This window comes from Pleurodeles waltl, chromosome 7 (genome assembly GCF_031143425.1).
Source record: "Pleurodeles waltl isolate 20211129_DDA chromosome 7, aPleWal1.hap1.20221129, whole genome shotgun sequence".
Classification (NCBI taxonomy): Eukaryota; Metazoa; Chordata; class Amphibia; order Caudata; family Salamandridae; genus Pleurodeles; species Pleurodeles waltl.
Window position 1 is genome coordinate 967,219,643 of NC_090446.1, and position 16,791 is coordinate 967,236,433.

The following is a 16,791-nucleotide window of genomic DNA, read 5'->3' on the forward strand; positions in this document are numbered from 1 at the left end:
ATGTATAGAGATGCCCCGGGGGGAGAGGGGATAGTGATCCCTGGGGTTTGGGGTTCCCATAGGGAACCCCTTTGTTTTTTTAAACATTTTCCCCGAGGGTGGGGGGGTTCCTGGGGCAAATGTGTGTACCAAAGCGACCCCCTTTTCTTTTTGTAATATTTGCCCCGAGGGTAGTGGTTCCTTGAAAGCTGGGGGCACAGGCTCCCCTGCATTTCCTTTGTTGTGCGCCCCAGGAAGGTGATGATCCCCAGGGCAGTGGGAGGGGGCCAGAAGCCCCCCCCCCGCAGTTCTCTAGAAATGCCCCTGGGACTTCGCCCACCCCTGGGCTTCATGAAAACGAAGCGCAGGAGCCACTGCTCTGTTTTTTATTTTATTTTACGGTGGATCTGCTGCAGATCTGTCTGCAAAAAAAAAAAAGCTTTTTAGCCCAGGGGGGTTCCCTTTGGGATCCCACCACTATAGCTAAGGGCTCAGGGTTTTTGTACCCTGGCCCCTTTTGTATTTTTTAATATTTGTTTCTGGGACTCTGCTTCATTCGAGTCTGAAGATGGCTGACAACACTTCTGTTGTTGAAGTGTTATCAGCCAATCAGATCTCTGCACAAGATCGTTAGGGGTCGCGAATCATTCACATCCCTAAATATACAAACTTGGATTTCTTTAAAGTTCTCAAACTACTGATCGGATTTACACCAAATAACAAAAAAGGTCTCTTTCCGGACCAAGAGCTACCTTTCTGCCAAATTTGGGATAGTTCCGTCCAGTGGTTTTTGTCACTGTTCAATATTTTCTGTTGGAATTAACATTGGAAAAGCTCTAAATTTCACCACCCCTTTATCTTGGCCCCCGCTTGACAGATCACCCAGATATTTTCCAGACAGCAGCTCCCATGACTGTTGAATGTTTTTGGAAGATTTTGTGGAGATTCATCAAGCGGTGCCAAAGATATAGGCAAAAGTAATTCCCAACTATAACTACCTAGTGGCGATATTTTTTCTGTATATGTACAGCTTCCTCCACAAGCCGTGTTCTTCAACAGTTCCATGCTCCAAGTGACTCGATGAACAATAAGGCAGAACAACCAGGTGTAGTTATTAAACTTGTGTGCTTGTTTATTTATATTCACCATACAAGCGCAAGTAGTGGTAGAAAAAATGGTAACGTGTTTTGGCTGAAGCCTTCAATTGGCCATATATATGCAATAATCTTTCTTGTCACTAAGGCACTATTTTCCCCACTCTGTGGCTCACTTCAAAACCCTTATATCACTCTAAACCCAACTTACTGGATTCTCAATAGCAGACGTAGCTATCAACCCTTACGTTGGTCACCTTCACATCATCTACTTGAATATCAGTGGCCTTCTAAATAATCTTAAACAAAGTACTGCCTTTAAGACTGCCAAGGGCTAAGAGGCAGAGATTTTACTCCTTCAGGATACGCACCTATTGGGTAATAAAAGCCCCTTTCTGGCCAGATCTGGCTAAATAGCTTTTCAGGCCAACTTTGCTGCAGGGTCACGTGAAGATGCTACCCTGCTTCATAGTAGACTTCTGTTTGGACACTCCCAGACTTCGCATGATCCCCAGGGGCATTACCAAACCATTACTGAAGATATATAGGGCAAGCCCCTCATTATAATCAGTGTTCATGTCCCTCTGCCACTCTTCCCACCATTGCTTGAGTGAGTGTAACAGGATGTGAGACACAACCCATGCCAGAGGGTGTATAAGTATAGAGATTTTTTTGAAAGTATCACAAGACAAATAGGTCATTGTGCACAAACTAGTGTTTCCTAAGTTGCTCCTGAATATGGACTAGGTTTCTTTGGTCCACCTCCTTCTGGGACTTCTCCACAATAGGTTGACTTCACCCTAAGTGGAACAAGAGGGAGGCCTTCAGCATGAGGTCAAGCCTCTAAATTGGTAACCATCACTTTAGTGTCATTTAAGTGTGAGGATGCTCGGCCTTTACCTTAACACCAAAGAAAAAACATCAGTACCTGTGAAAACAAGATCAAAACAGGCCCAATACCTTCTGCAAGTACCTCTGATAGCCTCAGCATGTGTTTAATTCCTGACTAGTCTTCAGAACATAAACCAGCTGTGTAAACAGAGAGGCAAGGTCTACCAGCGCAAGCCCTCCTCTCACACGTGAGCCTAAAAACAGTGAACAAAGATGCAAAGTTCGCCCTCACCATTCTCTAAGATCCACTATACCCCTAGTAGGTACCTCTGTGCCACAGCCTACCACACCAGTGTCTGCGCTCTTCTCCGGGTCACTTGCCTGAGGCTGCAACTCTGGTTAAGAGCTGCGGTAACTTCACCTGTCTTGCCCTTCCCTGGGGTCTCGCTACAGTCATCCTCTCCTTCCTGTAGATGCTCTGGCACCTTCGCGTCTGCTATGGTCCCTCGGCTCCTCATAGGTTGGATGCCTGATGCCACCCCCTGCAATTCTTCCTCTGTAGGGTGTCCCGCATTTTCGGCCACCGGGGTGTCCTGGGTTGAGGCAATGCTGTTGTTGCTTATCTCTGTCATCCTCCAGCTCTGCAGTCCACTCACTCGCTTCTGGGTGATCACCAACAACCCAGCAGGCAGCAGCAGCCCACTTATGAAGTGTCTAAGATGACGGAGGGGGCTTACATTTAAGCAGCTATTGATGGACAAGGTCTGGTTGTCAACTTAAGCAGAATATATTACTGAGTCAATAAGGCCTCAAAGCGTCTGCACTTGTTGTGTAGCTACAGAGAGTCACCAAGTCATATTAACTCAGTCACAAGGTCTGATGGCAACCTAGTGGTAAGGGGTGGGGTGATCTGTGGCTGGATGTGATTTCCCTGACACACTGGTACTGGGCAACTTCATTCGCAATCTTCCGATGAGATGGCTCACACGAGGTAAATAAGATTCACTGGAGGCAGAAATGAGCAGGGAGGGATTGCTCTGTCTTCGGTTGGGGGAAAATCCAGGTCCCAATCAATTCCCAATGGAGTTTAAGTACAAAACAAAACAGAAGGTACCAGCAATAAAGGGAAAGCTAGATGAATCCCTGGGGCTAGGTAAATTAGCATATCATCTGAGAATACTGAAATCACAATGATAACTAAGAATGGGGTTCCTACTATCCCATATCACTGATTAACATAGAAGCAAAAGAACTATCTATTCATATAATCATGGTAAGTGAGTCATTGGTCCCCCGTGACCAGTATGGGTTCGTGCCTGGTAAATCTACCAGGCAAAACATTTGCAGGTTTCACAATGCCTTGGCCCTTCTTGACCATCTGCAGGTCCCTCCAGCTCTGCTCATGGTGGACTTTGAGAAAGCCTTTGCAGTGCTCTGAAAGGTCATCTTTGGATCAGGAGATATGAAACAGCTTCCCTAGTGGATATTCAACCTCTCACCGATTCTGTCCGAGTTGGCACCCTGGTGAAGTATTTTGAATAGACTTAGAGTCTCGCTCTGTGCAAATGACTTGCTGAAATAAATCCAGAACCCTCAAGATTGGGGCCACAATCCTTCAAATCCTGCAGACTTTTGGTGAGTTCTGAGGCCTCAGGGTAAATACGTCCAAATCGGTGGTCTCACCAATTAAGGTAGAAGGGGATGACATTTGATGGGCTTCCTAGATGCAGATTGCCAGCAACGGCTATAAATACCTGGGCATGTACATAGCTTGTCTGGAACACAAAGCATGGGAATCTCATGGTCTTAATTAACACTTCAGACTAACAGGAAACCCATCCTTCAGTCCCCCCTGCATATCCTGGGTAAAGCTTCCATTTTAAAAATGGTATCCCTGCCATGCATCATCTATCAGCTCCAAAAAAAGCCCTTTAAGATTCCCAGTTTCTTCTTTGTCACTACTTAGGAATTTCCTGTGGAAGAGTAAGATTCCCAGAATTGCAAAAACTAAGTTCTGTAAATCACCATTCAGTGGCTACATTAGAGTGGCAGATGTCCAATCATATTATTAGGCAGCACAATTGGAAGTTTTTATTGCCCCCCAGTTTGATCCTGCCTTTGTCACTGAACCGTGGATGTTAGGGAATTCTCACTATCCATATGGAGGAGAAGTGACTACACAACTCCCAAAAATTATGATGCAGGTATAAGAGCTTTGGTGGGAGACCCTTGGAGACTTGGGTTGACAGGACTGCTGACCTCCCTCTGGGTGGGAACCATGCTTCGTGAGGCTGCTGTCTTTGATGGATTTCAGAGGTAGGACAAGATCAGCATATTGAGGGTAGACGGTGGTGTGTCTGGCACCCATATAAGCTACTTCCTTAGTCCTCAGGATAATTATGGTTTGCAACAACAACAGTTTTTAGATATCTCCAGCCTCATCACACAGTGCATGGGCATATTAAGGGCCCAAGTGATCTCCCTGACATAACCCTTCTTGAAGCCAAACTCCTAATGGAAGACAAGGACTGTAAAATGATCTAAGCTTTGTACTGCTCCCTAACTGTGACCTCACCCAATATCTTTGGCCTCCTTAGATTAGCTTGGCAGAGAGAAGTAGGTGAGCTCACAGAAGAAGAGTTGCAGCAGACCAAGATGACCCCCAAGAAGCAGCCATCGCGACACAGTTCTGAGTGATACACCTGAGGTTCCTCCACAGGCGCTTCATGATCTTCCTTAACCTACCTTAAGCTGTGGTGCTTTGGGAGGATTCTATCGCCTGCCTGTCTAAGATGTGGGAATCGCCCAGGTGACTTTCTCCACACCACTTTGTTGTGGCCCCTGCTGCAGCACTTCTGGTAGGGTGTACAAGAGTCTCTCAGGGAGGGACGTATTGGCCTGGCCCATAGACCTAGACTCCAAATGTGTCCTGTTTCACATTAAGATAGAAAATTACTCTATTTCATATAGGCCTGTTGCTAGCCACGACTACCCAGACAAGCACAACAGCATACCAGCATTGGTGAGAAAATAAGGGCATCACTTGGGACATGATAGGTAACACTAGCAAAACTATGAGTACATTTTATTTTTCAGTTAGTGTACAGTGAAATGGTGGAAATGGTCACTTGCATTGAGTTTTCAAGATGTTTGCCTGGTCTGTTCATTGTTACTATTATGATGTTGTTGGAAATCTCAGATTTGTTTTTAACCTTTTGCTGGACACTATTTTTGCTGCTTTTACATCAGTTTGCCCCGCTAACCAATAATACAGTGCTTGTGCTCCTCCTGCAAACGTTGCTGAATTGGCCCTATTCCTAATTGGTATAGCTCATTTGCCTATCAGTCCCTTGTATTTGGTTTACAAAGTGTACCCAGGGCCTACTAGTTATGTGGTATAGTATACTGCAGCACCTATTGTCCTGCCCTGGCAAAGTAAACATTGCTTGAGCCCCACCCTATATTACTGTAATGGTAACCCTGCAGTGCGACCTGTAAAAAAATAACCCTTTTCAACAGGTAAAACTCTTAGTAAGCCACCTGTTTGTAAACCCTGTAGTGGTTAGTCAGGGCATAAATGTGGCATCCTGAGGACCCTCTAGAACACTTTCTGGAACTGCAGGAGATGAGAAGAGAGCTACACCTTCTCTCTGTAACCTGAGAGGAGCCTTGAAGGACTGGACCTGCTCCCATTTGTACTGAGGACAAAAGAAGTGGGATCAGTTGTCAGTTGGCTTGAACTCCTGTATGACTGCACAGAGAGAACACGCTGCAAGAGGCCCTTTCCTGGCAACTGAACCTGGACTGGACCCTGCTGTTGGTCTCAGCGTGACATCCAGCGAGTCTCTAAGTGCCTCCCTTGTTGTCCTGGGGGGCATTAGAAATGTAGTCCTGTGGTTGTTTGAGCACCAGAAGAAAATCTGGAAACTTTTAAAAACTTGTTCTTCTGGCTAGTGGGACTTAAAATTTCTGCCTTCCAGACATTCATAAGACAAGTCCACTTGGTGTGTCTGACCTGGGCTCCAAACCAGTTGGCCTGAAAATGCACCTTGGTCCCAGTCTACCACAGTCATTGTTTGTCATTGGCACTTTACTTTTTCTCTGTGCTCTTTCTCCTTAAAACATTACAAATTAATACTTCTGGGTCTCCTTACTGGGTTTTTGTCATTTTGGTTATTAAATTTGACTCAATTTTTATACTTTGGTTTGCCATTTTTATTGTTTTGCATTTACATTTTTATTGCTGCTTTGGTACTGCCTAAATACTTTACTTTACACTTTGCCCTAAGTTAAGCCTATCTTCTCTGTGCCATAGCTACCAAAGGGTTGAGATCAGGCTAATTTAGGGACATTTCAGGGTTGACTCTGAGAAGAGAATAGGTTATTCTTTAAAGAGTGCAGTCACTCACCTCCAATAAAAATCCAATTTCTTACAGATGTGATTAATATTCTCAATGGATGTGGTGTTGCGATTTGAGAGCTCACTATAACTATGACAATGAATATGACTGTGAAGGTCTTTTAGGTATAAACACATGCCAATAAACTTGTTTTATCAAAAAAAGTGACTCCGGTGCAAAACCTGGAGGGACAATAAGGCAGTTCTGGTACTGTTTCTCTCTCAGGAGGCGCCAACCAGGGAGCGTTAACTTACTACTGCCTGCAGGTAGCCCCCTCCTCCATTCACCATTGTTTCTGCCTTCCCCGGTGTGCATATGACGATGTACATGTGAAAGGATGAATTGAAATGTATCTCTCCCACACCTTCTGCTACGGTATTATCTTGAAATAGCTCACAGTGCACATGACAGATGTACACCAACTCCACATAGCATTGTCTTTGGAGAGGAGCTACTTTGCCTCGCTGCTTCCTTTATGAAACAAGATGTGGAGGCTGATGTAAAGTGGCAAAATGCCATCATTCTCACTGCCTGTGCCTCTAAGCAATGAATGGATGTCCACTGGTCAGAACCAAGGTTCGAATAACATAGGCAAAAAACAGTCAGTAAAGTGGGCTGAACCATTGCCTACTCTACCTTTGCCAACTTTGGTTTAAACCTGAATGTCAAGCAAGAAATGGTTGACCCAAAGTACCAGTGTATGTGTTTTTATGTATTAATCATGTATTGTTTTCAAAAGATCAGTCAAGCAGTGAATATAGTTTTTTTGCACCAGACCTGATTACGAGTGGGGCATATTAAAACAAATATTTTTTCAGAGACTGGCTGCAAAAAGAAGTCAGCTGAGCTAGACCCAGCAATAATTAATTCCATAGTTGCAATAGTGAAAATGGTGATCAGTTCAGTAGACACACAAGGAGACAAAGTACCGTTAGTACCAAAAGCCTTTAGAAGGTGGGTAGGACAGTGAGTATCATTACTTTAATTGGCAGAAGTGAAACGATGCAGCCTTTATAAAGCATCATATCACAAAGCTCACCTTGTAGAAACCTAATCAGAATGCATAAAAGTTCCACTATAACACAAATTATAATGCTATAGAGCCTTCTGCATCCTAGACACCCTGCAGCTATTTGAATTGTAAGCTAGGGCTCTATCTGGGGCTATTCAAATTTAATGATTGTGTTTATCTTGTAAAATCCGTTGTGGACCAAATTGAAGCCACTGCTTCTCCTGGTTCTGTCACCCTGTGGGAAGGCTTCAGGCTACAATAATCTGCTCCCTCTGCAAGAGAATTCCCCTATAACAGGTAATCTGATCAAATAACCTTGTGTTCTCTGATGTCCACCAAAGGCTCTGTTTACTATCCGGGTGATCTTCATCTTCATCTTTAGTTTCTTCACCTGCTCTGACTAGATCAATTGCTATGCTTTAACAGTGCAGCTGCCTACACCTACATTCAGGCATCCATGCATGACTGTCTCGCTCTGCAGCTCTGACCGCCATTGAGTCTTTACACGAGGACCACACAGGAGGACCTCAGGGGCAGTCATAAGACTGTGCTTTGCTGGGGATGCAACATTATGCAGTGCATCACCAATTTTGCCCTGAAACAAATTCAACTAAAGTTATACCTTTTGCATGAGAGGCAAGAGATGTCCAGAAATGTAGCCTGTTTCAGATCCCTAAGTGCTGCTGTTACTGACCTCCCATAGTTGCATGTCAACTCAAGACATAAAAAATTGGTCTGTAAACTTCAAACTTTCAGTGATTAATAGCACTTTAATGGATCAGTAAGGTGACTATTAGTAACATGCCCAAGCTGAGCAAAAAGGCTATTACACAGTAGCTCAGGAAGAGAAGGGCTTCAACTCCTACAGTGGCAGACATACATGAGTGCAGAGCAGCAAATGCATGTACTTCTTAGTCCATGTTTTACTGGGCATAAATGACCTTGATGCTCCCTGGCTTGGACCTGGTATATGTCTGGACGTTGTGATCTTGAAGCTCTAGACTAATTTCTACCTGTTTGATTCTGCGCATACCTTCTCCACTGCAAATCTAGTCTTTGTATAGAGTTTCTCACATGACTCTCCAGTATATCTTGGACTAGATCTGTACAGCACTCTTGTTTTTGACTGGGCTGTTTGCCCTAATCTGAGGAATTGTATCCATTGCTTCTTCAAATTCAAAGAAATGAAAACAAATGAGCTCATCTTTAGGTTACCATACCTTTCATTTTTATATTTGTGGGTTTTTGTTTTTTTTGTTTTTTTGCAGAGTTGGCGATACCTTGCTGGGTTTGATCTGTTTGATATTGCTTCTGGTGCTCACTTGGATGAAGGGTCGTTTACCAAGACTATTTCGAGGAATACCTATCTGGCTCAAGCTATGCAATCTGATTGTCTGGGTCACAGCAACAGGTTTATGCTTTTATTTGATATACTTAGATTTGTTTGTTCAAGTTCAGTGCAAACTAGTAAGTGTGTCATAGTTGTTTGAGTACCACCTGTTGTCACTCATTTTGGCATGTTTGTGTCTTCTCAGCCCGTAATGCCCTGGTAGTGATTGTGGCAGGTCTTGCAGCATATTCCTTTGAGGTGATGGGATACCAGCCCTTTATTTTAACTGGAAAGACGGCCCAAGGCCTTCCATGTCTTCAGCTGCCTCCGTTCTCCGAGGAGACGTCCAATGGCACCATCCCATTTATACAGATGGTACAGGTGAGGGAAACTTGAATATCGGCAGTGAAACTTTTGGCCAGCATGCAGAGATTAGGTTAGATAACACTTGCTGGAGAGTAGGTCAGGCAATTATATACGATGTTCTCAGAGACTGAGATGGGGAGGGGTAGGGATAGGGACCTGGCGAGGGCATTCTTAAACATCACTGACACGTAGCTTTCTCTCCTAGGACATAGGATCAGGGCTGGCTGTGGTGCCCCTCATGGGTCTGGTGGAGAGCATTGCTATTGCCAAGGCATTTGGTAAGTGTTTCACGAAGATCTCCTAATATCCTTAAAGGTTCAGTCCGCTTTAACTATTGGCCTTGTTTTCAGTTTCTTTAGTAGCTAAGCGTAACAGGGTCTTTAAAGATCAACTTCTTCATTTGGGCATTTTATTAGTCAAGTAATGTCATAGCAGGTACCAAAATCCTACCTGGCCAGATGCCCAAGCCTGACCCTGCTCTGGACATCAAACTTTACAGGACGATTGTTATTCAAGGCTTGGTCACCATTGTGGATCATATTATAATCAGAGAATCCATTAGCAGAGTCCTTTCTCACTAGTTGGTAGACTGGCACATCTCCACCAAGTATCTGTGTACATACTTATTGGAATTATTTTCATCATATGTGTACGTGCATCCCAAAGAGCTCTGAGCAATAAAAATGCATTTCATACAGTGTTTCAGATTTATTTTCATGGTGCATGTGGTGCTCCTCATAGGAATAATCCCTGACCCCGGTTCTGATTGTAAAAACTCTTTCATTTCTTACTGAGTTCCGAGTGAATGTTCACACCTGTGCCTGTACTATTTACTCCTTTCTGCAAAAGACCCTAGATGAAAAAATCTCCAAATGGCACTTTCTTTCTATCAAAGCAGGCGTGACCTCACCGATTTCATTGCAAGGCCTCTTCTTCTGCCTACCTGCCAGAACAGGTGCAACAGTTACAACTCCAGAAGTGCTAGGTTCAAACAGCAAATACTAATTACAGTATCAGAATATGGAACCCATGACTTGTGAGGTGAGATGTAAACCCATGTCTAAGCAAAACCACTTTAGAGGCCATTCACACATCTTTCAGGAGCCACACGATGCCATATATACTGCTAGCCATAGGCCAACACAACACAGCACAAAGCTCACATCTCTGACATTCAATGGCCTGTCACACTCACAAGCTACAGGACTGAGTCACCAGTCACACCACCTCTCATCCAGACATCGACCAACTTGCATACAAACACAGTTCAACAAGCTTCAGACCATCTCAAATGAAAAGAAACCTAGACAAAGGATTTACTACTTGTTGAGTAGCTGCCTCCTTCCAAATCCTGACTGATATTCTACGCATGCCAAGTAAATATTCACTAATGCCTCCCGTAGCAGCCACATCGGGCCCAGGAAGATGTGTCCTTCATACACCTTCAGCGCACTTGCTGTGCTAAATCCAACTCCTTCCAGTTTGTGAATGTAAGTTGTGGGGTGTCCAAGGTTGACTTGGGGACCTAGCCCACAATCCTTGATTTGTGTGAGCATATTTACCTTACCATTTGTTTTTGGCTCACCGGGTACTCTGTGACAACGTGGCATATTTTCCATCCACCCTCATGGTCAATGTTATGACCAAAATGCACTTGTCATACAGCAATCAGAACATCTACCATGTTCCAGTGGCGTGCAGTGTTCTATCTGTCTTTCGCACTTTGATCATCTGCCTCCCACTTATGCACTAACCCTATTAAAAAATACCTAGGCTAAGCTTTAGCTATCTGTTTGTGTCTCTGACTGCTTCAAGTTCTTTTTGAGTTTAAAGAGAAAGTTTTCTGATAATTAATACAATATTTAAAGGATATAAATACATTTGATGACATGAGTAAAATAATATAATAGCAGTTCAATTTCATGAAAAGTGCTTATTGAGTAAACACAATAGATATATTAATACTTGGAAACACAAGTATAAATGCAAATATTAAATATACAGAAGAAAAGCAGTTATAAACAATATGATAAAGTAAAGTAAAAATGTAAAGAAAAGCAATTAATGGCGATTTAGAGACCTCCTCATTTCCAGGAAAATGGTTACACGATGAATAAGCCAAAGAGTTTAGATAATTTGTAACAGGTAACCATAGCAAGGGATACGGGGGAAACATAAGCCCTATCCAACCTCTGATTATAACATGCCATACCACCAAGCTTGAAAGGATAATTTAGACGAGTCCTTCCAATTTTTTGTAATTTGTTGAAAAGCAACAGCCAATAATAAATCCAAGATAAAGATATTACTTTTTGGATAAAGGGACCATATATTTTTTAAAGTTAAGGTAATGTGAGTGTGAAAAATAGTGTTAATTTGATTTCATACTTTAACCCAAAATTGAAATGTATATTGACAATCTAAAAGCATATGTTTAAGGTCTAAGACCGGCCCATTAGAATTCCAACAAAGAGACGGAAGATGTAATAAATAACCTATTATATATAAAAAAATAAAGTTTTAATTGCATTAGCTGCTCTGGAGGATTTTCGTATTTTAATCCAAACTTTATTCCATTAAGAAAGTGAAAGTGAGATATCCAAATCTTTCTCCCATTATCTTTCTATTGCTGATTTAGGTCTATCATCAGGAAGAGCTGTAATTGTTTTATAAATACAAGAGGCTGGTGCCGACTGTAATAGCAGATTCTTCATTGGAGAAGGACGGACCAAAGGTGTTTGCTAAACTGCAAAAAGATTGATATGAACTATTTACAACCTGTATTAGAGTGTCATATTTTTTATTAAAAGAGGTTGGAAATGAAAAAAGAAATTGTGCCTGAACAAAAGAAAGAGGGGAATCATTTTCAAACAATTGATGCACCCATCTTAACCCCACGATTTCCAGTCTATGGTTCTATTATTCAACTTGACGAGCTTATTGTACCAAATTGACAAATTTAGAAATTGTACTCTAACCTGTGCATGAGTTGTTGAAAATCGGGAGGGGCTAGATGTTGGTTTATTTGGCAGAGTTAATACCTCCGGAAATGTAAAGGGAACAACGAATGACTTTTCAACTTCAACCCATAAAGGTAAAAAAGCAGAATCATCTTCCTTCAATAAACAAGAAGCTTGCTTAAGAGAACAAGCCCTATGATAAGAGCAGAGATTTGGAAAGTTAACCCCTCTGCAGCATTTTGGCCTCATTAACCTTTGGAGGGACATTCTGCGTCTCCTATTTCATAAGAATTTAGTTAAAATACATTTCAGCTTGTTAAAATAAAAACGGGATATTAATTGGAATGTTTGATAAATAAAAGAGAATTACAGGGGGTAACATAATTTTAAGAGAATCTAATCTAGCCCACCAGGATAAAAATAAAGGGTTCCATTTAGATATAAGAGAATCAAGAGCAGAAAATGATTGCAAAAAATTACAAGAAATTGGATCTTTAAAAGAAGGTTTAAACCAAAGACCCAGGTATTTAATTTTATCACTGTTCCAGTGAAAATTTTAAGATTTAAAATCTTCAGGAAAGCAGAATTTATTTAAAGGAAGTATTTCACACTTATCTTTATTCACCTTATACCCTGAAATAAAAGCGAAATTCTGTACTTCGAATAGAAATGAAGGAAGTGAAGATTTCGGATTCAATATAAAAAGTAAGATGTCATCAGCATAAGCCGAAAATTTTATCTGTCTTTCCCCATATTGGAAACCATGTAAATTTGGATTAGCTCAAAGTTTCAATAAAAAGGGTTCCAAGGCAAGAACAAATACAAGCAGTGACAATGGACATCCCTGACAGACTCCTTTATAGAGCGAGAACGAAGAAAAATTTAGAAAAATAGCAGCTTTAGGAGAAGAGTATAATAATAAAATTGGATTTATGAATTTAATTCCAAAGCCAAACCATGAAAGCATTGAAAAAATAAAGAGCCGATTAACATGATCAAAAGCTTTTTCAGCGTCTAGAGCAATTGCAGAAAGAGAGTCCTTTTATGTCAGACTTACTTAGAATATTAAAAAGTAATCTTGTGTTGTCAGATAATAGACATCCTTTAATAAAACCAGACTGCTCTTTACCAATTAATTTAGGGAGAATCCATTCCAAAAGCAAAGCAATAATTTTAGCAAAGATTTTATGGTCTAAATTAACTAGAGATATAGGTCTATAATTCTTACAAAGCTTTGCATCCTTTTTATCATTTGGTATAAGAACTATCAATGCCTCTTGAAAAGAACCCCCAGAGGTTTTTGCGTTAACAAAATAGGTAAAAAGCTGAAATAATAATTTTGAAAAATGTAAATAAAATTCAATAGTCAAACCATCTGGGCTTGGAGTTTTACTTTACTTGATAAGATTTAGAGCATTGAGAATATCCTTAATGGAAATATCATTATCAAGAGCACAAAACTCAGAAGAGGGAAGTACAGGTGGATTAATAGTAGACAAATATTTGTCAATAAGATCCTGCGTGGGGTAAGATTCAGGAGAATATAATTGTGTGAAAAAATGAACAAATTCACCCAAAATGTCTTAATTCTTATGTAGTCAAAAATTGGAAGAGTTATAAATAGAATCTATCTTTGTTTTATCTTTTTTAATTTTAAGATAATTTGCTAAAAAGGTTTCCTGATTTGTTTTGGCCTCCATAGTACTTAACACTAGATTTGAGAAGATGAGAATTAGCAATATCAGTCGAGTTTTATTGAAAGTAAATTTAGCTTGAAGTAATTCATTTAGGCAACTTGTGGACTTTGAGTAATATAGATTCTCTAATTGCTTGAAACCATGCATCAAATGCTGCAATTTTTTAGTAGCCGTTTTCCTTTTATTGGCAACATAAGAAATAATAAAATCCGTAGAGGCCACTTTGAAAGTGTCCCAAATGATTTGAGCAGATAGCTGAGGAGTATCGTTTTCTACAAAAAAGTGTGTTGCAAACTTGTCAAAAAGCTGAGTGAAATTAGTATCGAGAAGTAATGAATTATTGAATCTCCATCTATTACTGGGCAGGTTATGTGCGATAAGTTCAAGATCCATACTCACTGGAGTATGACCCGAAATTAATATTCGTCCAATTTTAAACCCAAAACATGTTGTATGAGATGCTCTGAGACAAATAATCAATCCTTGATTGGGAAGAATGTGCAGGGGGGGGGGAAGGAAAATCCTGGAAAGTGGGGTTACACAATCTCCAAACATCAGTTAATGCTCTTTCTTAAATCATGGAGGTAAACTGCGAAAATATGGTGGGTGGTACAAATCTAGAGCTGGATTTACGATCCATAAAATCGCCCCCAAAAATGTAATAGTTATCTGAGAGAGACATTAACTTAACTAATATTTCATTCCAAAAATATTTATCAGGTTGGGTTGGAGCATGAACATTAAATATTATTAAAGGTACTTTATTAATATACATTGAAACTATAACCCATCTACCCATCACATCAAATTCTTGAGAAATATCCGAAATATTCAAAGCTTTATGGCACAGTATAATAAGTCAGTTTCTCTTCCCCGTACCCGGAGACGAAAAAACATGACCTACCCATTTTTTTTTTTTTAAGTTTGGCCACCTCACCATCTAATATATGTCTCTTGCAACAGGGCAATATAAGCTCCCAATTTTAAAATATGTGTTAAAAATCTTTGATGCTTTATTGGGGATCTCAAACCATTAACATTCCATCAAAGAACTCGAATTGTTATTTAATATAAAGAATAAATCATATAACCATGAATTAATGCAAATAAAACAACTGGTATTATAGAAAAATGTAACCAGTAGAAATCATTTAATGTACAAAAAGAGAAGATTAGAACTATGAACAGGTGAAAATAGAAAAAAGAAAGAAGTAAAAAATAGTAAAAAGAGGAAATGGAAAAGAAAGAAGCAAACTAAATACAATATAGAAGGGAACATGAAAACTACAGAAAAAAACATAGAACAAGTAATAAAAACATACCTATAAGAGAAATACAACGTGAGGGTGGTGAAAGCACAAAGGGAAGACAACGCAACCTTCACTCCATGACTGCAGACACGGAAGGGAAGAGGGACCAGGCCACTCCGTCTGCTACCACAAAAAACTGACACTTTAATGAAGCAAGATCTAAAAAGAGGAAAATAGGAAAATTCAAATCCCTTAGATAATATGTCACTCTTAAGAACAAATAAACCATGAATGGGAATAACCATTAAATAGAGCAATAAAAAAGAAAAAGCAAGAAACAAATCAATACAATAGTCAAGTTTCCAATATTTTAGAAGTGTCCATTTTTTCACCTGTACAAGAGTCAATAAATTGCTGAAGTAATATTGAGTCTTCATACGTGGTGGTCTTATTATTGTAAGTCACCTTGAACAAACATGGATGGAAGAGACCATATCGAGCATTAAGCAGCTTTAATGCTGGACACATATCCAGAAATTTCTTTCGTTTATCCGCCGTCCACTTAGCATAATCCTGAGCAAAAAAGAGATTGGAACCTGACCACGTGACCCAACCTTTAGCCCTTGCTGCTCGGAGAACCTTTAGCAGGTCTACATATTCCAAAAAATTAAGTATTATTCCTCTTAGTTTCTTTGATGTTGAAGCCAAATTTGAAGGATGACCAAGTCTATGTGCTCTTTGTATATTTAAAGCGGGAGAAGTAGGCAGATCCAAAAGTTTGGGCAGAAAGGACTGAAAGAAAGATAATGAGTCTGAACCTTCAATTCCTTCAGGTATACTATAAATACGTAGATTATTTCTTTCGGTTCCATTTTTTTTTATATCATCTGCATGCTTCTTCAACATAACGACTTCAGATTGCAGAGACTTAATAGACGCAACTGAGTCCACAAGCACTTCCACTCTTTGTTCCACAAGACAGACTCTGTTCTCCACACGGGACCATTTGTTGTCCAATATTTGTAATTGTTTATTTGTATCTTCCATAATGGTTTAAGAGCCCTTATTCCCTTAAGAAGTAACTCCATAGATATAGTATCTACAACTTTAATAGGAAATTGAGGATCCTTTTTTAGCGCTCTTATTCATGGTCATTGAAACAGTTACTGGAAGCTTCAGTAGAGGGAGAAACAGGCGTTGAAGGTGTAATATCAAGATTAGTAGCCCCTGTACTCTCCATATTTGACAAAGGAGCAAATGAGTTCGACAAAGGAATACTATCTGAACAGTTTTGCCCAATGTGTAGTAAATCTTGTATTGTATGAAGTAAAATTCACCTAAGAAATGAGAGTAGACCAAAATACAAAATAAACTGGACAAAATCTGTTAAACACGATACGAAGAGCGAAGAGTGTAAGCATACACTTTTAAGCCACAAAAGTGCAGAAATAATCTCTCAGGTAGCAATTTATAAAGAAAAAGAAAAACTTGTGAGGTGAAAATAAGAACAAACTGGCGGTCGCATTCGAATCCTCAGACGACCACCATTTAATTCAATGAATTAGGGCATAAAAAAATACTTTTAAAGTCATTCTAAGGGGAATGATGCATTCCAGGCATTTTCCCCTAACTTTTTCTCTCAAAAGTATTAGAACCAATACCCTCGAAAAATGAGCTGGCTCCATCACCTCCCACTGCCTTCATGGAGCTCTGAAAAAGGCAGCCATCTTCATACGGGGCCAAGCCACGCCCCCCTCCTTCAAAGTCCTGAGTAATACAGGCCAAGGGAACCTTTAATAACCCCTCCCGTGGCAGCCATCTGAGGCTCAAGAAGACATGTCTTTCATGCTCCTTCAGCACACTTGCTGTGCT

The 16,791-nt window shown here is 40.4% G+C and overlaps 1 protein-coding gene across 2 annotated transcripts in view; it reads left to right on the forward strand.

Annotated features, from left to right (window-relative positions):
- Positions 1-16,791, forward strand: part of SLC26A11 (solute carrier family 26 member 11) — a 157,183-nt gene that overhangs the window by 63,167 nt on the left and 77,225 nt on the right. For both annotated transcript variants that reach the window (XM_069199722.1, XM_069199721.1), the window contains exons 6-8: positions 8,585-8,727; positions 8,852-9,027; positions 9,218-9,290. In XM_069199722.1, coding sequence (XP_069055823.1) covers positions 8,585-8,727; positions 8,852-9,027; positions 9,218-9,290 — 392 coding nt within the window. The remainder of the gene's footprint in view (positions 1-8,584; positions 8,728-8,851; positions 9,028-9,217; positions 9,291-16,791) is intronic.